Source organism: Capra hircus, chromosome 17 (assembly GCF_001704415.2).
Source record: "Capra hircus breed San Clemente chromosome 17, ASM170441v1, whole genome shotgun sequence".
Lineage (NCBI taxonomy): Eukaryota > Metazoa > Chordata > Mammalia > Artiodactyla > Bovidae > Capra > Capra hircus.
Genome location: NC_030824.1, coordinates 53,764,198 through 53,785,448, shown reverse-complemented (window position 1 = coordinate 53,785,448; position 21,251 = coordinate 53,764,198). Strand labels below are relative to the sequence as shown.

At 40.8% G+C, this 21,251-nt stretch overlaps 1 protein-coding gene across 1 annotated transcript in view; it reads left to right on the top strand.

Moving 5' to 3' along the window:
- The window catches only part of MGAT4D (MGAT4 family member D), a 46,144-nt gene continuing 31,693 nt past the window's right edge, over positions 6,801 to 21,251 (top strand). The window contains exons 1-2 of the mRNA XM_005691251.2: positions 6,801 to 6,894; positions 18,038 to 18,196. Of these exons, the coding sequence (XP_005691308.1) occupies positions 6,801 to 6,894; positions 18,038 to 18,196 (253 nt within the window). The remainder of the gene's footprint in view (positions 6,895 to 18,037; positions 18,197 to 21,251) is intronic.

The following is a 21,251-nucleotide window of genomic DNA, read 5'->3' as shown; positions in this document are numbered from 1 at the left end:
ATTTAAATTAGTGTCTGTTGTACCAAGTATTTTAAAAAACCATATAAGAGGTTCAACAAACTAACTTTGACTGCGTTATTTTTTGTGACATCTATGCTGTCTTCTTCTTTTTAACATTTATTTGACTACAGTTGATTGACAATATTGTGTTAGTTTCAGGTATACAGCTTCAGATTGTTTTCCATATAGGTTATTACAAGATACTGAATATGGTTTCATGTGCTAGACGGTAAATGCTTGTTGTTTATTATATTTAGTGGTGTGTATCTACTAATCACATACTCCTAATTTATTACTACTCTCCTTTTCCCTTTGGTAACCATAAATTTGTTTTCTATATCTGTGAGTCTGTTTTTGTTTTACAAGCGAATTGATTTGTACTTTTTTTTTTAAAGATTCCACATATAAGTGATATCATATGATATTTGTCTTTGTCTGACTTACTTTACATACTGAGATCATCTCCAGGTCCATCCATGTTGTTGTGGATGACATTAGTTCGTTATTTTTTGTGGCTATGTACCACGTCTTCTTTACCCATTCATCTGTCAATGGACATTAGGCTGCTTCCATGTGTTGGCTGCTATAAATAGTGCTGCTATGAACATTGGTGTGTATGTAACTTTTTGTTTTCCATTCTTCCAAATGTATGCCCTGGAGTGGCAGTCTTTTTAGGAACCTCCAGACTGTTTTGCATAGTGGGTGCACCAACTGACATTCCCATCAAGAGTAGAGGAGGGTTCCCTTCACAGCTATGGTATCTTCTTGATCTCACTCTCAGAGTAAGATCAGTGTCCTTGTACAGGAAAAGGAATGTATAATGTGTTTATGGTTCTTCCTTAATGACATCTGACCCTGGGGACTCCAAATCACTGCTACAATTTGGTGAGACTGTATTTAGAGATGATCACTATCAAAATGAAGTTAATTTATTATACTGATTACATCATTATCATTCCCCACCCTGGAAGGAGACACTCAGGAAATATGAGAGCAGTTACCGGTACATATGACGCACAGAATCAATCCAGTTTAGATTAAGAGCTTAGCTAAATCAGTGAAATTTCTAAAGGTAATTTAGGGCCTCTAGAGGTGTTATATCGGAGAAGGCACTGGCGACCCACTCCAGTACTCTTGCCTGGAAAATCCCGTGGACAGAGGAGCCTGGTAGACTGCAGTCCACGGGGTCGCTAAGAGTCGGACACAACTGAGCGACTTCACTTTCACTTTTCACTTTCATGCATTGGAGAAGGCAATGGCAACCCACTCCAGGGTTCTTGCCTGGAGAATCCCAGGGACGGCGGAGCCTGGTGGGCTGCCGTCTATGGGGTCACACAGAGTCGGACACAACTGAAGCGACTTAGCAGCAGCAGCAGCAGCGGCGGCAGCAGAGGTATTATATAAACAAATAATACATTACTCCCCCTCGAGGACTCATCAATAAAAAGGAGGCACTGCACCTTAAAGGAATATTTGACAAGCTATGAAAAATATAGGTACTGGCCCAAGGCTGCTGCTGCAATGCTCAGTTCTAACACATTTATACATAATTTTACATAATTTATACATAAGTTTCTGATACCTCAATATTTTCAAATTGGAAGCTTTGAATTAAATATAACACTGCCACCTCGTGGTGACCACTGGGATTTGGGGCTCAAAAAGTTCCTGATGATGGCACTAAGAAAGCCAGTTTGCCAGCATGCTGTTTGTGGTCTGGTATAAACAGTCCCCATTGTGCTAGTGGTAAAGAACCTGCTTGCCAATTCAGGAAATGGAAGAGACATGGGTTTGATCCTTGTGTTGAGAAGATGCCCTGGAGAAGGGCATAGCAACCCACTCCAGTATTCTTGCCTGGAGAATCCCATGGACAGAGGAGTCTGGTGGGCTATAGTCCATAGGATCGAGAGTTGGACATTGCTGAAGCAGCTTAGCACACATAAACAGTCCCCATAACTGAAAAGTGGCAAATTATATTAAGGTCTGAACTACCTGTGATATAATACAGGTGATATCAGAAAGAAGCTGCACAACAAAATTCTCAAATAAAATGAAATTCCTATCCTGAGAATTGTCTCTGTGGAGTTATAACACATAGCAGACAGCGTCTCTGCTTTTGGACTAATTCGAAGTACTTCTGTTGCGAAACTGTCTAAACCTCATGACTCTTTCCACTAAAATAAGACAATTTTCTTGGTTTATCCATAAGAGATCCTGCATAGTACAAACCTGAATATAAAAAGCAGCTACCGTTTGTTCTATACACAGTAAAAACAGTAAGATGCTGTCAAGGTAAGTTCAAGCAATGGACTGAATTAAGAGCATACAAGATGGTGGAGGGAGAACTTAGTTCTTTGCCTCAGGCAATGTTTGGACATGTTAAAAAGAGTTATAGGCAGTAACCAATAAGCGAATCTGGGTGATGCCCCTATTGGTTACTACCTGTAAGTTATACTGTACATCAACTTTATATCAATGAAAATAAAAGTGTTTAGTCTGGTCCAAGTTTCTTCTCCACACACTTGCCCCCAATCCGCCAGTGAAATGGAAAGAATTCCAAAACCTGAGAGGAAAAGGGAGCCACACATGGAAGGGCCTGGAATCCCAAGTGATCACATAGAAAATTGCTGGTCAATTGGACATTACTTGTGCAAGAACAAAACGTCTATTGTATTAATCCATAGAGGTTTTGAAGTTCATGTGTTCCTGGAGCTGGTTGTACTTTAATTAATTGGTTGTTAAAAGCAGATGACACCACCCTTATGGCAGAAAGTGAAGAGGAACTAAAAAGCCTCTTGATGAAAGTGAAAGAGGAAAGTGAAAAAGTTGGCTTAAAGCTCAACATTCAGAAAACGAAGATCATGGCATCTGGTCCCTTCACTTCATGGCAAATGGATGGGGAAACAGTGGAAACAGTGTCAGACTTTATTTTTTTGGGGCTCCAAAATCACTGCAGATGGTGACTGCAGCCATGAAATCAAAAGACGCTTACTCCTTGGAAGGAAAGTTATGACCAACCTAGATAGCATACTCAAAAGCAGAGACATTACTTTGCCAACAAAGGTCCGTCTAGTCAAGACTATGGTTTTTCCTGTGGTCATGTATGGATGAGAGAGTTGGATTGTGAAGAAAGCTGAGCGCCGAAGAATTGACGCTTTTGAACTGTGGTGCTGGAGAGGACTCTTGAGAGTCCCTTGGACTGCAAGGAGATCCAACTAATCCATCCTAAAGGAGATCAGTCCTGGGTGTTCTTTGGAAGGAATGATGCTGAAGCTGAAACTCCAGTACTTTGGCCACCTCATGCAAAGAGTTGACTCATTGGAAAAGACTCTGATGCTGGGAGGGATTGGGGGCAGGAGGAGAAGGCAACAACAGAGGATGAGATGGCTGGATGGCATCACGGACTCGATGGATGTGAGTTTGAGTGAACTCCAGGAGTTGGTGATGGACAGAGAGGCCTGGCATGCTGCAATTCATGGGGCTGCAAAGAGTCGGACACAACTGAGCAACTGAACTGAACTGAACTGTACTTAATATGTTTAAATCATGACTATGAGCGACTGAACTGAACTGATGAAGTAAATAAATAGTGAATATGAAGATAATGTGCTTGGATTTATGACTTAGACTATATACACATATTTGAATTATAATATCATACAGTTTATAGTAAAATATACAGAAATAAGCAGTAAGCTTGCCTTTTTACCATTTGGACCTAAGAGTCTTGATGCAAATACAAAGTGTTTCTACAGCCGTCGAGTGTATCACACAGAGCCTGGGTGTTTTGAATAAATCCATCATCCTTTTGAGCCTAGCATCATGGCCTCCTTGGGTTTTCCAACAGAGATGAACTATGTGGATAAATTAAAGCACCAGCTCTTTTTCCATTGGATCTCCTGATTTGCTCCTTTTGATACCACCAAAAATCTAGTGACATTCAGAAGCAGTTAAGAGCCAAATTTAGAAAAATTCAACAATTAGAAACTCTTGGCTATTAAATCAATTTCCTTCAGTTTAGCTGTATGGAAAATAATCCTAGGACTTTTTTCTGGGCAAATGGACTTGTTCAGTTAGGCCTGTTTACACTGAGAATTTTCTTTATATATAACAGTGATGGCTTTGTAAGTTATCAATGTAACTACACCTACCAAAATTTTGTTGGGCTCTCATTGTACCCTTACCCATGAGGTTTATGTGTACAGGCTTGTTTCGGTATATTTATTGTTTATTTGGGGAAATTAGGCTCTGAAGCAGTTTTTCCTCCTGTGAGTCCCATGGTCTCCTTGGAAACAGGCCTCCAGCTTCTGCCCACAGCCAGCTCTTTTTCTCCCAGAGCTTGTCTACATGGAATGGTAAAGAAGCAGGAGGCCCTCTTTCCCCAGGCATCCATACACAAGTATTCTCTATACCATTAACCTTCTTAACCACTGACATGAATGTCTGGAAGTACATTTCTTAGGAAAATCATCAATTATTCAATCTGCTGTAAATAAATTTCTCCCTTAACCGTGGATATAACTCAGGCTTATCTTGGGGATCTCTGCCCCTAGAGCAAAATGAAAGGCAGATACCTGATACACTAAAAGCATTCAGAGAAGTGGTCTGTTGTAGTCACATGTTGATTCATGAAACACAGAAAACTTGAGACCTTGAGAGGTGGAAAGCAGTTGAACAGTCAGGGAGGAGACTGGGCATCCTGGACTGTGGGTAAATATCAAGAGAAAAGCCACAGAAAGAAGCGTGAACATGACATGTTCAGGATAGAATAGTCTGGCAGGTCCTTAAGGCATGTAAGGGAATATCAGGAAATACTCTTGAGAAAACAGAGAGCAGCCTGATGGATTGAACTTTATCACTAAGGAAGAATGCAGCTACTTAATAAGACAGTTGACACTAGAGAACTGGTAATCCACTGGAGTAAAAAGTGGCCTGCAGAGTGTAGATACTACAGTGTGGCCAGCCTGAGTATCATCATAAGAATATGGCTATTGGGGTAGTGTACAGCAACAGAAATGCAGGTCTGGAAGATGAGACATTTCAAAGGAGGACTGTAAAGATTTATAAATGATGGGGCATAATGAAAAAGAGTAAATTGATCAGGAAAACTATGGTGACCTTGACAAAAGTCAAATGACCGTGGGAAGATAGCTAGCTTGGGGAGGAAGTTTGAACATCATCTTTCGGGACATCCAAAAAGCGCTGAGAAGACAGTTAATGAGACGCTGGAGCTCAGGTAAGAGAACAATGAAACATTGATTTGGAAATTCCTTTGTGCTAGACAGCTGGGTTCTCCCACTTCAATCTACTCTATATCTTTTCCCACCCTGCTTCATATGCCGGGAGGAAGGGTCGTATAATATAGCATATAGTACATCAAGCTGAAGTTCCTTTTCTTTTGGTTTCCAGTAGAGCTTAGCCAGTAGGAAGCACTGGCAAGAGACTAAAGGGATGGAGAAGAAAGTAGAGGTATTTATTCCTCTGGGCTTCCTCTTTTGGCATCTGGGTAGATCACTGCTTAACTGAAGGCCACAACTTCTAGCCTTTCGCTCATGAGTAAATGCACCTTAAATAGCATCCTCACACTGGCTTGTGTTCTAATCTTTCTCCTGTCATGGGGCCAGAAATTAGCCCAACCAGTGGTGCAGTGCTGATTTGAAGTAGTAGTAGAATGATTGCTACCAGACACTGCCAGGGAATCCCAAATAAGAGAGATGAGAGCAGAGAACTCAAAAAACAAACTACATTTAGCCCGCCCAGAGAGTATAACCCTACTGATGTTCTCCTAGTGTTTCCCAGTTTGGGGTAGAAATCTGAGAAACTGATACCTTGAACTTGGCTGAGCCCAGCAAATCTCTCTTGGGCTGTTGCTCATTGTATTTACAAATTTGTTTTGTTTTGTTTTCCCCACAAAACTTGACTCCCTGCTCCTTTCTTGGGGGGACGGGGTACCAAAATATTTAAAAATAAAGGTAAGGGGATTAAACTGAATGTCTAGTCTTGGTCACTCCCCACACAAAAATCTAAGCCTCCCGAGTCACTTGGGCACTTGACAGCTACTATTTAAGGCTGTGCTGTGTGTGTGCTTAGCTGCTCAGTCCTCTGTCCATGGGATTCTCCAGGCAAGAATACTGGAGGGGGTATCTTCCCAACCCAGGATCTAACCCTTGTCTCCCACATTGCAGGCGGATTCTGTACCACCTGAGTCACCAGGAAAGTCCATTTAAGGCTAGCAAATTCCAAGTAAAGATGCATATTTTCTGTAGGAAATTCTTGTCCATGTACGAAGTTTGTACTTTGAATGAGAAAAAAGGCACCGCTTCCAGCAGTGCAACTTGCAGCAAGTTGCTCAGCATATTAGGAAGATGATGTTGTTTTCATTTTATACTTTCAAAAAAAGACTGAGATTTCGTGAGGACTTAATGAGGTCATGTATGCGAACTGTTTAACCCAGAGTCTGGCTAAAGCGACATCTTACAGGACAATAAAGTTATTGAGCACTCACCTGGAGTGGGAGCTCTCGCATAGTTTATTTCCTTTAAAAATCAGCAGCCCTGGCGGGCGGTTCAGGATAGAAGGCCGAAACTGCTGCTGGGGGAAGGGAGCTGGGTGCGTGTGTGTGGGTGGGTGGGGGTTGGGGGAGCTAGGTTCCTTGCGACGCCGCGGAGGGGCGCAGCGGCGCGCGCCCCGGGGCGCAGGCACCGTGCGTGCCCATCCTTAGCCGGCGGCCGGGTGGTGGCTGCGTGCTCTGCTATTCTAGCCAAGCTGCGGGTTGCCGCCGCCGCCGTCGAATCAGCACCATGAGGACCAGGCACGTGAACCTGCTCATCACGCTCATCGCTGTAGTGCTCTTCAGCTTCTCCTGCTTCTGCATCTCCAGGATGACTCAAACTAGTAAGCGGCGCCTGGCTTCTCCCGCCTTTTTTCTCGGTTCTGGCGCTTCAGGGCTCCAAGACGACTGGAGCGGCCGTGTTGGAGAAAAGGGAGAAGCTGTGGGAACATGATGGCTGTCTCTCGCTCTCATATTAGGGTCTTTCAGATGTGACCCCACACCACCCCACCACCACGCCCTTGAACGGCCAGCGGTTAAACTGTAAAGAGCGCCGCTGGTTCACCGGGCGGTCGTGACCCCTGCGGGGCGCGCGCTATGGTGGGTCAGCGGGGCTCCCGGGTCCTCGCCTCTGCGGGCTGTTTTCCCCTCAGAGGCCCAAGGGCCCCTTCCGTGCCCTGCATTCCACACAGTTCGTCGTTCTTTTCCCCATCGTTTTTTTTTTAATGTAAATGTCTGACTTCAGGAACTCCTTTTACACCGCCAGCCTCTCCTCTTTCGTGTTCTGTCAAAATATCATAGTTTTGAGTCACACTTCAGGGCTCCCAAGCGTTTTTTGTTTTGTTTTGCTTAGGGATGAGGTGACGGACGGGGAGAGAGACACTGAATTTAGAGTGCTGGTTTAGCACCTGATCTTTCTCAAATGGACCTTGTGTGTTTCCACTTCGAAACGCACCAAGGTTTTTAGTTTATGGTTGTCTGTAGGGTTGCCAATTTAGCAAGTAAAAATGGAGGTTGTCCTGTTAAATTTGAATCTCAGATGAACAATGAATGCATTAGTTTGAAGTACAAAAACTGCATGGGATATATTTATACAGAAAATATTATCATTTGTCTGAAATTCAAAGTTAATTAGGTCTCCAGTATTTTTTCTTTCAACTGTAGTCCATAGATATATACAGTTGAATTTTGAATTTAAGACTCAGGAATCCTGCAAATATATTAACTCAGCCTTCCAAGATTATTCTTATATATTAACTCCATCTTCCAAGATTATTCTTAGGTTGCTTTCGGTTAAATTTTAACTCTTCTTATTAAACACATTTATGTATGACTCAGGGTGCACACTAAGTAATCTTGGTAGTAACATGCTGGTTCAAGTTTGGATGTGGCTTTAGTCCTATAATTAATGTTGATGTAATCTCACTAAAGTTAAAATTTTGTTTGTTTTCCTAACGGTACATTTTGTTATATACATGCAATACCAACATTTTACCCCATTTGTTTGAAAGATCAGAAATGTGTATTAATTTGATTTATACTATTAATCTTTAGTCACTTTATACATTTTTTCTTCTTCATTCCCTGTAAAGAACATTATCCAAATGTGTTTTTATTTATTTTAGAACAGTTAACAATGAGCACTTTCATAACAAAAAAACAGTTACTGGTAATTAGAAAGCAAAATAGAAAGCTTGTTTGGTAGTAATTTTGGAAGATAATTTAAATTGGTAACCTCAGAAAGCATTTTAATGCAGTTAGTATTCTTATAATGAAATGGTAGACTTTGACATACATACAATCATTTGGATGTTTTTTCCAGTTTTGTCCAGGAAAATGAAGTTTGATTCCTCAAAATGTCTATTAATAAATATTCCCATAATTTGTATGTTCAAGTTCAGAAAATGAGACATTGTTCCTGAGAATGCACTACTCTTAAGAGCAGATGAAACAGTTTTCTCATTTTCTAAGTATGTGTCTCTATGGAACCTAGCTGTAAAATAATTAGGAAATCAATTCTAGCACTGTAATAAGATGTTCTTATAGCAACAGAAGAAAGCACAGACTTCACTTAGTGTTTGAAATAGTGATTTTTATAAAACACCAAAAATGGTCCCTCTGTCTTTAAACCATAATTTATGGTTATAATTCTTATCAATTAAACTTTGGGAATACTTATTAGAAAAATAGTGACTACTTAGTGCTTTATTCGTCCCCTTTTAAAATTAATTTTTATGTGTAGATAATCTTTTAGTTTCTTTTTGAAAACTCCTAGTATTACTAATTCATTAGTTTGTTCAATAAATATGTAAGTTCCATGAAGAGAGGAATTCTTTCCCTATTTTTGCCTGTTTGCTTCACTGTTGTGCCTCCTCAAAATCTTGAAAAAATGTCTGCATAGAATAGATACAGGGGCTTTCATCTCATTGATGTTAACTACTCTCCTGAATTATGTGCTTATTGTTTCTTTGCTTTTTAGAATATAGTTTTCATGAATTTATACATGTCCCTTATAATATGCTGTTTAGCTTGCTTTGTTCCTGAGCTTTCTTAAACTCCCATCTGCTGACAGTCTTTATATGCACATCTAAATTCTCTGTCATGATCAAAACCAGTAGTCTGTTAGATGCCCTGGCCAGCTGTGTTCTCATTCCACCTTGCCAGTGGGAGGCATTTGTGCCAGATTAGAGGGTGCACAAAGGTAGTAGTCACTTTGCGTTTTGTGGTTCCTCTACCAACTACTCGCCCTCACTGGAGTGTAGGGGTTCAGGCAGCAGCAGCAGGTCCAGTATTGTCAGGGATGACAGGCGTGGGAGGTAGCTAGCAGATGGCCAGGGGCCCCTGAGGAGGCTGCATCACCCAATAAACACTTTCAGGAAAGAGAATCTGGAATTGCTTATTTGCCTTACTTGGGCCTGAACCCATGTCTCCTGCACTGGTAGGTGGATTCTTCACCATTGAGCCACCAGGGAGGTCCCCAAGACTCCTCTTCCTTAACATCAAGGACTCAGCCAGTGAAAAGCCATGGACTCTTTGTTTACTGTAGCCCTCCCTACTTTCTTTTCCTCTCGATTAAAGAGTGCTTCTTCCTTTGCCGTGGAGGGACTTGGCACATGGCTCACCATGGTTGTGGACTCTGAATTGCAATTCTCTGCTGATACCAAATAAACTCTTTTTTTTTTTTTTTCAGGAGAAATAACCAGCAATCTATTTGTTTTAGGTCATCAATACTCTTTGTAATGTTAAAATACTTCCCCATAAAACTACGGCATAGAGGAACCACTCATAGGGAGTTTAAAGAGCATGGTACATAGTATAATTTGATTATTGCAAAGCATACATGGAGGGGTGTAATCTGAAATGTATTTACCACTTTAACTACCTCAAATATTCTTTCTTTGGAACCGCAATGGGTATATAAATCAGTGAATGATAAGTTTAAAATGGACCAATATTTGAACTTAATGCTGTTTCTCCTTCTTTTCCTTACTGACTGAATCACTTGCTTTTCCCTCACTACTCATACTATTTTATATTTACGTATTTATGTTGTTTTCTTAGTCTAGAATACCCTTCCCTCTCTTCAGTTCGGTTCAGTTCAGTCGCTCAGTCGTGTCTGACTCTTTGCGATCCCATGAACTGAAGCACACCAGGCCTCCCTGTCCATCACCAACTCCTGGAGTTCACTCAAACTCACGTCCATCGAGTTGGTGATGCCACCCAGCCATCTCCTCCTCTGTCGTCCCCTTCTCCTCCTGGCCCCAACCCCTCCCAGGATCAGAGTTTTTTCCAATGAGTCAACTCTTCACATGAGGTGGCCAAAGTTCTGGAGTTTCAGCTTTAGCATCATTCCTTCCAAAGAAATCCCAGGGCTGATCTCCTTCAGAATGGACTGGTTGGATTTCCTTGCAGTCCAAGGGACTCTCAAGAGTCTTCTCCAACACCACAGTTCAAAACATCAATTCTTCAGCACTCAGCTTTCTTCACAGTCCAACTCTCACATCCATACATGATCACTGGAAAAACCATAGCCTTGACTAGACGGACCTTTGTTGGCAAAGTGATGTCTCTGCTTTTGAGTATGCTATCTAGGTTGGTCATAACTTTCCTTCCAAGGAGTAAGCGTCTTTTAATTTCATGGCTGCAGTCACCATCTGCAGTGATTTTGGAGCCCAAAAAAATAAAGTCTGACACTGTTTCCACTGTTTCCCCATCTATTTCCCATGAAGTGAAGGGACCAGATGCCATGATCTTCGTTTTCTGAATGTTGAGCTTTAAGCCAACTTTTTCACTCTCCTCTTTCACTTTCATCAAGAGGCTTTTTAGTTCCTCTTCACTTTCTTCCCTCTCTTTGCTATATGCAAAATTAAACACATTCTTCAAATTTTTTAATATTCTCTCTTCTCTGAAACTTTTTCCACTTCCCTCCCCCACTCTTCAGTCCTCCTTAAGAATTAGTCATTAAAAAAAAGAAAGTCATTCTTGCCTTCCTTTGCCTGTAGCACTAAATGATAATTCCATTTTAACAATTAATTTATAATTAGTTGTTTAAATATATGCTCTTTTCCCCAACCAGAGCACCCTGATTGTCAGTTATTTAGGGCAGGAACCTGGCTTTATCTGTGTTTATTTACCTATCACATGGCAGTGAATGGCACATGGTAAGTATTAAATGGAAGAAAGTATGACTATATCAGCTTGCTTCTCATTACTGGAAATGTTTGGTGAGTGAAATAAGATGGAAAAGTCAGATCGTGGCTATATCGAATCAGACTTCCTATATTAAGATAGGGCTCCCTGGTGGCTCAGCTGATAAGAATCCGCCTGCAATGCAGGAGACCCCAGTTTGATCTCTGGGTTGGGAAAATCCCGTGGAGAATGGAATGGAAAGGCTACCCACTCCAGTATTCTGGCCTGGAGAATTCCTTGGACTATATATAGCACTAAAGAACTGATGTTTTTGAATTGTGCTGAAGAATACTCTTTAGAGTCCCTTGGACTGCAACAAGATCAAACCAGTCAATCCTATAGGAAATCAACCCCGAATGTCAATTGGAAGGACTGATGCTGAAGCTGCAGCTCCAACACTTTGGCCACCTAATGTGAAGAGCCTCTGATGCTGGGAAAGATTGAAGGTGAAAAGAGAAGAGAGCGGCAGAAGATGAGAAGATTAGATAGCATCACTGACTCAAGGGACGTGAGTTTGAGCAAAAATTTCAGGAGACAGTGGAGGACAGAGGAGCCTGGCATGCTGCAGTTCATGGGGTGGCAAAGAGTCAGACACGACTTAGCGACTGAACAACAATTTAAATTTAGTAACAGAAACAGTGCAAATTCTTTCTCAACTAAGCAAACTTTTGTTGTTAAGACTGCATTTACTGTAACTATCAAAATCTAGCATCTGAATTAAGGTGTATTATAAAAGTATAAAATACGCACAGGATTTAGAATACTGAGCATAAAAAGAATGCAAACTGTTCCATTAATTGTCAATACTTTTGATTACAAGTTGAGAAATATTTTTGATATATTGGATTACATTTTCTATGCTATTTATAAAACTTTTTTCTTTTTAATTTTTTTCAATGTGGCTACTAGAAAGTTTTAAATGCAAATGTGACTTGCATCTTACTGTTCCTGGGGAGCAGTGCCTTGGGCCTCTGCTGTACCTCTGCCGTGAGAAGCAAAGTCAGTGGTGCTAAGGATCTTACCTGGACCCTTCTTATGGGTGAAGTCACTTTTGCCCAATGTACGCAGGGACTGATGTTTGTTTTCACAATTTCACCTCAGTTAACTCAAAACATCAAGTATTCAAACTTTTGCAAAGTAATGTTGTAATGGTTCTTCCACTAAATATTTGACTGAATATGCAATAACATAAATATTTTAAATAGAACATTGATGAATTGATTTATCAGGTAAGAATATACAAGGAGCAGATCCAAGAGTAGACATTATATCCTTTAATATTTCTGTATGGTTGTTTCTAAAACTACTCTTTCCTCTGGAGAAAACTCTTTTGTTTACCAAATTAATCCCTCAAGGACTGACTTACATTGTGGAAGTATAGATATGTTGCATCATCCATGACTCCAAACACAGTATCCATTTTGCAAAGAGTATATTACCCTGGGAATCCCAATGACAGGATTATCCTGGTTAAACCCACGTCCACTGTAAACAGGTTAAGCATCCTCAAATAGTATCCACTGTATGAATATTCAAGATTATCTGGATAGTGGCAGTTTTTTTGATCAAAGCATGATTCACTTTTCAGTTCAGTTCAGTCACTCAGTCGTGTCCGACTCTTTGCAACCCCATGAATCACAGCATGTCAGGCCTCCCTGTCCATCACCAACTCCCAGAGTTTACTCAAACTCATGTCCATTGAGTCGGTGATGCCATCCAGCCATCTCATCCTCTGTCGTCCCCTTTTCCTCCTGCCCCCAATCCCTCCCAGCATCAGGGTCTTTTCCAGTGAGTCAACTCTTCGCATGAGGTGGCCAAAGTACTGGAGTTTCAGCTTCAGCATCAGTCCCCCCTATGAACTTTTAGATTCACTTTTAGAGTCACTCAAATTAGTTCCTATGCTGGCCAGTCCATTTACACATTAATTTGTTCATTCATTCATACAGCATGTATTTGTGGAAGTGCTATGTGGCAGTCACTGTTTCAGGCATAGAGAATTTAATACTTAAAAAATCCAAAGTTCTTGCAGTTCTCAAGCTTTCATTCTATAGAGCTCTAGAGAGAGACATAAAAACAGTGAATAATAACAGTAATAGGAATAATAAACAGTAGTAGGAAGTCAATGATAAGTGATTTGAGGGGGAAAAAAAGGACAAGGGGAGAAAGGGATGTGCGATTTCATGAAGGATGTTAGGGTAAGCTTTTCAGAGGAAGCAGAATTTTAGCAGAAAATTGAATGAAATTAGGGAGTTCTGGCCACTCAGTATCTGCAGATGAGCTGAGAAAGTTTGCAGGAGTCAAAGTGTAAGGTGGGGAGAGTGGTCTGCAGGAGGAACAGCATGGAGGCTAGTATGTCTGGAGCTGCTCCCCAGAATCAGGTGGGAGGGACGGGACTGAGGCCGGAGAGGGAGCCAAGGCCTGACATGTAGGGCTCCGACCTGGTGAAGGTTTTGGCCCTTTGAGTGTGATGAGAAATCTCTGAAGGGTTTGGAGCAGGGAAATGGCATTACCCAACCTTTGCCACAGGCTACATATAGGTGTATTCTTGTTTATAAAAGGCAGACAAGTGAAAAAATATTAAATGTTTCAGTCCAGATATATCACCATTACTTTTATACCTTTGTATTTTGCCTTAATTAAAAAAAAATTCCCCTAGAATTTATTGTCTTCCAAGGGGTGAATTCTGTTTTATTCCACCTCAACTGACAGCCAATTTCTGTGCTTTCCTTGCTAATTAAAATATAAATTTTCCCCATATTCTTGTGCTTCTAATAGTTTTCTTATATATTTTGATATTTGACTATATATCGTAAAGAATTTGTTTGTATCATAGAATATGATGAACACATAAGCCTTTTTCAGTATAAAATGAGCCACTTTAACTTATTGCGTTTTTCCCCTGTATGATTGTTTTTGACATTTTTATACTGAAGTGAAGGGGAAAAAGTAAGCACAAGTCTAGAGCTATGTAAAGCTAAACACATATGGTGGTTCTCTTTAAGCAGTGAAATTACAATGGGATTTTTCTTTTCTGTGCCTTTTTCTAAAATGCCAACCTATGTATTGCTTCTCTGAGAACATGTTTCCATATTTCAGCAAAGTGGCCAAGACTGGAGACCACTTGGTGCCCTCATGCTCTCTGCGCCGTGTGTTTGCCACACATTTGGATGCCTCAGGAGCATCACGACTGCCTCTGGCCCCGCTACTTTTCCTGTTTCCCAATGCAGATTGAATGCCAGGTTAGAAGTCTAGGGTCAGGTTGGAATCCTCAGAGGGATTCTATTCTCCTATTAGTTGAAAGTGAAAGTGAGAGTCGCTTAGTTGTGTCGACTCTTTGCGACCCCATGGACTGACTGTATAGTCCATGGAATTCTCCAGGCCAGAATACTGGAGTGGGTAGCTGTTCCCTTCTCCAGGGGATCTTCCCAACCCAGGGACTGAACCCAGGTCTTCCACATTGCGGGCGGATTCTTTATCAGCTGAGCCACAAGGGAAGCCCAAGAATACTGGAGTCGATAGCCTTTCCCTTCTCCAGTGGACCTTCCCAACCCAGAAATTGAACCAGGGTCTCCTGTATTGCAGGCGGATTCTTTACCAACTGAGCTATCAGGGAAGCCCCTCTACCAGTTAAGTCTTTGCAATAAAAGTTCTCAGATATTTCTCATATCCATCTCCTACTTCCTAATACTTTGTGCTCTGCTGCTGCTGCTACTGCTAAGTCGCTTCAGTCGTGTCCGACTCTGTGCGACCCCATAGACGGCAGCCCACCAGGCTCCCCGTCCCTGGGATTCTCCAGGCAAGAACACTGGAGTGGGTTGCCATTTCCTTCTCCAGTGCATGAAAGGGAAAAGTGAAAGTGAAGTCACTCAGTCGTGTCCGACTCTTAGAGACCCCATGGACTACAGCCTACCAGGCTCCTCCATCCATGGGATTTTCCAGGCAAGAGTACTGGAGTGGGGTGCCATTTCCTTCCCTCTTTGTGCCCTGGTTTATTCTTTATCATCTCTCACTTGAAACTAATATCACTATAGGTTCCTAACTGATAGTTTCTCTGGCATTGCTTTTGCTTTGGTCATCAGAATGATCTTTCTAAAACTATTAGGTAGTGATTACCTGATAGTCTTCAGTGATGCTTCACAATTGAGACAGTTGTTCCCATGATAGTCTGTAGTGGTGTTCTAAGATATTATAAAGTCACCCAAAGAAAAAAGAGTGATTCCATTATCTTTATATTAAAACAAAATGTGCTGTGGAATGGGCTACAAAATTTGCCCACATTTTAAAGAAACGTTATAGAAATTCCATGAATGTTGTGGGCATTTCAAGTTATACCTCCACCTGTGTCCCTTTTCTTCAAATTCACTGCCATTAGAGGTGTTTTATTTTTTATTTATTTTTAAAAATATATTTATATTTGGCTATGTTGCATGGCATGTGGGATCTTAGTTCTCTGACTGGGGATCAAACCCATGCCCCTTGTATTAGAAACTTGGAGTCTTAACCACTGGACCACCAGGGAAGTCCGCTAGAGGTTTTATAGAAGAAAGATTTGAGAAACACTGGTTCATATGAAAAAGTTCAAGCTCCTTATCATAGCTTATCAAAAAGACCAGTATAATGAAATCCTTTTTTACCTTCACTATGAATTTTCCCTGTGTTGTCCTGAAATAACGAATAGCTTCTGGGTTTGTAGAGACTGTATTTTAATGCTTCGTTGCCTTTTCACACTGCTTTCCAACAGAGTACCTTTCCCTGTTTCCTTGACTGTCTAAAAACTCAAGCTCCTTCAAGAGTCCGTGAGCGATCTCATCCTTCAGAATCCTTCCCCAGCCTGCTCCGCTCCCTCCCTACCCGTCTCATTGCTCTCCTCTGTGCATTCTATTGTCATTGCATGCCAGGAGTTGAAGTTGTTCTCTGCCCACATTTCCTTAAGGGGATATCTTTCATTTCACCCTCCTAGAGAGGGCATTTGAAAGGGGACCCTTGGAACTTCGCCCAGCAGCTCATTACATTTCTCAGAAGACTGAGGGTTCTTCTGAATGGTGAGATTGTTCAGACCTAGCATCAGTGGACCAGATTAACAACGTGGCAGAATTGCTTCCTTAAAAAGCCAACTTGGGCCATCTCTGGCTTGTCCTCTTATAATAACTGTGTGAAAGAAGGAATGGGCTTCCTCTTTACTCTTTGCTCCTGAGTAGTAAGCACACGCGGCAAGTCATCCCCTTTGTGGATGTGGCCTGACTGTTATCCACCTCCTCTTTGAATAATGAGGTGAGAGTAGGGGTAACTTGGGTAGGCAAATAGGACATCCCAGTGCATTGTGCAGTATCCCATTGTCAGAGCCACAAATAAAGCTCATAGTCCCTGTTTGGAATTGATATTATCAAAGTATGTGCTTAGTTAGTTGAAACCTAAGGAGAAAAGAGTCTATAATATCAGAAATAGCACATTGATTTCTGTCACTAATTTAGTTCTATCAATCAGCCTATAAACTTCCTGAAAGCTGGAACTGACCATCTCTATTTTGTATTTCCATGTACAAAGAGTACTTGACATATAAAAGGTGTTCAATTTTTTATTTCTTAATTTTTTTCTGATTATAGACACAATGAAAATGCTTTTAAGAACAAAAGAATTTTGTGAAAATAGGAAATAAAAAGTGATTCAACAAATCAAAGATTATGTATTAACAAAATATAAACTTATACACTTTTTTTAACTATATTAATGTACTTTCTTTGCTAAATGGAAATTATAATTTGCACCTGAAGGAACAAAGGCTAACAGAAATTAAGTAGCTTGCCCAGCGTCACACAAATATTCAGCCATGAGAGCCACCAGAACTCTTAAAAGGTATTCTATAATTTATTTAGGATACTTCCATCCCTGGGCATTATGGTTGTCTTCAGTTTTCTCATGGTGATAAATAATGCTGCTTATGTTGAACAACCTTAGAGCCAAATCTGTGTAGTATTTCTGGTCATTTTCTTCAGAAAAATTCCTATAAGCAAATTTTTTGCCTTCACTTGCTTTTCCCTCTAAGTTCAAATCTAATACATGCACAAAATGGAAAATTTGGAAAATACAGAAAAGCACCAAATAATAAAGCAAAAGCTATTGATAATCTCACCTTCTAGATATTGCCATTTTTAACACTTCATTCTTTTTCATGTATACATGTACATATATATTATATGTATATAGCACTATATGGGCTTCCCTGGTATCTCAGCTGGTAAAGAATCCGCCTGCATTGCAGGAGACCTGGGTTTGATCCCTGGGTTGGGAAGATCCCTTGCAGGAGGGCATGGCAACCCACTCTACTATTCTTGCCTGGAGAACCCCATGGACAGAGGAGCCTGGCAGGCTACAGTTCATGGGGTCACAAGAGTCAGACATGACTGAGCGACTAAGCACAGCATAGCACTATATATGTTCTTACTGTTCAGTAGTTAAGTCGTGTTTGGCTCTTTTGTGATTTCAGGAAGCCCGCCGGGCCCCTCTGTCCAGGAGTTCTCCACAAGAACACTGGGGTGGGTTGCCATTTCTTTCTCCATGCACTATATACACACACACATACATATAAGTGTAGTGTTATATATAACTGTATTGAAGTATATACTTTACATTTTGTTATAGAAAATTGTATGATATTGCTTAGGATCGAAACTGTGTCTCTTATGTCTCCTGCATTGGCAGGTGGGTTTTTTACCACTGGCGCCTCCTAGGAAGCCCATATATTATAGAAAATTATATGATATTGCTACATGTATAAATATCTACATGTTTTCTTTGTAGGTAATCAATTAACTAATTGTAGAAACCATATTTCGGAGTTTAAGGAAAGTATACTACGCTTAAAAAACAAAACAGAAAGAAATCGCCAAGAGTTGCTTAATGCCTTCAAGGAAATGAAGCGTGACATTACAAAGAAAGAACGTGATGCACAAAACGCAGGTTTGCATTGTTTTTGTTTTATGTATGGGGGTTTGTTGTGTAATGTTTTGTGTTTGGAAATTTAGATTTTATGCTTTCTGATTTTAGGGCATTTCTTTCCAGTAGATATAACTAGATCAGTACTCATTCTTTTAGTATGAAATATGCAAAAGTACAGTAAGAGACATCACTGATAAATTTCCTCTCACCTGTACCTCGAAAATGGTCCTCTTCCGTTTTCTGTCTCTGTGGACAGTGCCATCCGTGATCCATCTGACAGAAGCAGCCAGCAACCTGCACATCCTCTCTGAATCCTTCCCCTTCCTCTAGCATACTTCTCCCATGACTGTCAGTAAGCAGTCCTGTTGATTCATAATCCTGTGTATCTCACAAATCTATCCACATTTTTCTGTCACCATCTCTATTACCCCAATCAGGCTACTTTCATGCTTCATCCGAATGACTGCTAACATACTTCTTTTTCCCTCTTTCTTTCTCCATTCTTGTCCCCACCTGTTTATGCTCACGTTAGCCAAAGTGAAGGCTACACTGTCCTGCAAATCAACTTTCAGTGACTCTCCATTTCTTCAGGATGAAAAGATCTGCCTCCTGCTTCCCCACTTCTGTAATCCAGTACCTCCCCTGAACTTAGCCCCTGGCAGCCGCTGATCAATTCTTCATAGTTTTCCATTTTCCAGAATGCCACAAAAATGGAATCACACAGTGTATAACCTTTATGGACCCTTTCACTTAGCATAGATTCATCCAAGTTGTTATGCGACTGATTGTTGCATTTTTGTTGCTTAGTAGCATTCCACTGTGTAGATGTGCAGTGGAGAGGTTGTTGCACCAATTAAGACACATTTGGATTGTTTTTCAGATTTCTTTGTTTGTTTTTTGGTGATTACAACTACCTGTTGCCATAAGCATTCATGTACAGATTTTTTTGTATGAAGAGAATTTTCCTTTCTTTAGGATAAATATCTAGGATTGATGGGCATATGATAGGTGGATGTTTAACATTATAAGAAACTGCCAAGATGTTTTTCAGAGTGATTGTGCCATTTTGGATCAATGTATGAGAGTCACAGTCACTCCAGTTAATTATAGCCTTTCTGGTGTCATGGCCTCTCATAGTTTTAAGGTGTATTGCTTTGGTGACTAATGATGTTGAACTTTTTTTATGTGCTCCTTGGCCCTCCATGTATCTTCTTTGATGAGATGCCTGTTCAGATATTTTACACATTTCTAATTGAGTGGTTTTATCTTATTGTTGAGTTTTGAATTTAAAAAGCAGAGACATTACTTTGCTAATAAAGGTCCATATAGTCAAAGCTATGGTTTTTCCAGTAGTTATGTATGAATGTGAGAATTGGACTATAAAGAAAGCATCAGGAAAGTTGATGCTTTTGAACTGTATGGTGTTGGAGAAGACTCTTGAGAGTCCCTTGGACAGCAAGAAGATCAAAACAGTCAATCCTAGATGAAATCAGTCCTGAATATTCATTGGAAGAACTGATGTTGAAGCTGAAGCTCCAAAACTTTGGACACCTGATGTGAAGAACTGACTCATTGGAAAAGACTCTGATTCTGGGAGAGATTGAAGTCGAGAGGAGAAGGGGATGACAGAGGATGAAATAGGTGGATGGCATCACCCACTTGATGGACATGAGTTTGAGCAAGCTCCGGGAGTTGGTGATGGACAGGGAAGCCTGGCGTGCTGCAGTCCATGGGGTCACAAAGAATAGGACACAACTGAGCGACTGAATGGGAAAGACTAGAGATCTCTTCAAGAAAACTAGAGATACCAAGGGAACATTTCATGCAAAGATGGGTTCGATAAAGGACAGAAATGGTATGGACCTAATAGAAGCAGAAGATATTAAGAAGAGGTGGGAAGAATACACAGAAGAACTGTACAAAAAAGATCTTCACAACCAAGATAATCACGATGGTGTGATAACTCACCTAGAGCCAGACATCCTGGAATGTGAAGTCAAGTGGGCCTTAGAAAGCATCACTACGAACAAAGCTAGTGGAGGTGATGGAATTCTAGTTGAGCTATTTCAAATCTTGAAAGATGATGCTGTGAAAGTGCTGCACTCAATATGCCAGCAAATTTGGAAAACTCAGCAGTGGCCACAGGACTGGAAAAGGTCTGTTTTCATTCCAATCCCAAAGAAAGGCAATGCCAAAGAATGCTCAAACTACCGCACAATTGTACTCATCTCACACGCTAGTAAAGTAATGCTCAAAATTCTCCAAGCCAGGATTCAGCACTACATGAACCATGAACTCCCTGATGTTCTAGCTGGTTTTAGAAAAGGCAGAGGAACCAGAGATCAAATTGCCAACATCTGCTGGATCATCGAAAAAGCAGGAGAGTTCCAGAAAAACATCTATTTCTGCTTTATTGACTATGCCAAAGCCTTTGACTGTGTGGATCACAATAAACTGGAAAATTCTGAAAGAGATGGGAATACCAGACCACCTGACCTGCCTCTTGAGAAACGTGTATACAGGTCAGGAAGCAACAGTTAGAACTGGACATGGAACAACAGACTGGTTCCAAATAGGAAAAGGAGTACGTCAAGGCTGTATATTGTCACCCTGCTAATTTAACTTATATGCAGAGTACATCATGAGAAACGCTGGGCTGGAAGAAGCACAAGCTGGAATCAAGACTGCTGGGAGAAATATCAATAACCTCAGATATGCAGATGACACCACCCTTATGGAAGAAAGTGAAGAGGAACTAAAAAGCCTCTTGATGAAAGTGAAAGAGGAGAGTGAAAAAGTTGGCTTAAAGCTCAACATTCAGAAAACGAAGATCATGGCATCTGGTCCCATCACTTCATGGGAAATGGATGGGGAAACAGTGGAAACAGTGTCAGACTTTATTTTGGGGGGTTCAAAGTCACTGCAGATGGTGACTGCAGCCATGAAATTAAAAGACGCTTACTCCTTGGAAGGAAAGTTTTGACCAGCCTAAATAGCATATTCAAAAGCAGAGACATTACTTTGCCAACAAAGGTCCATCTAGTCAAGGTTATGGTTTTTCCAGTGATCATGTATG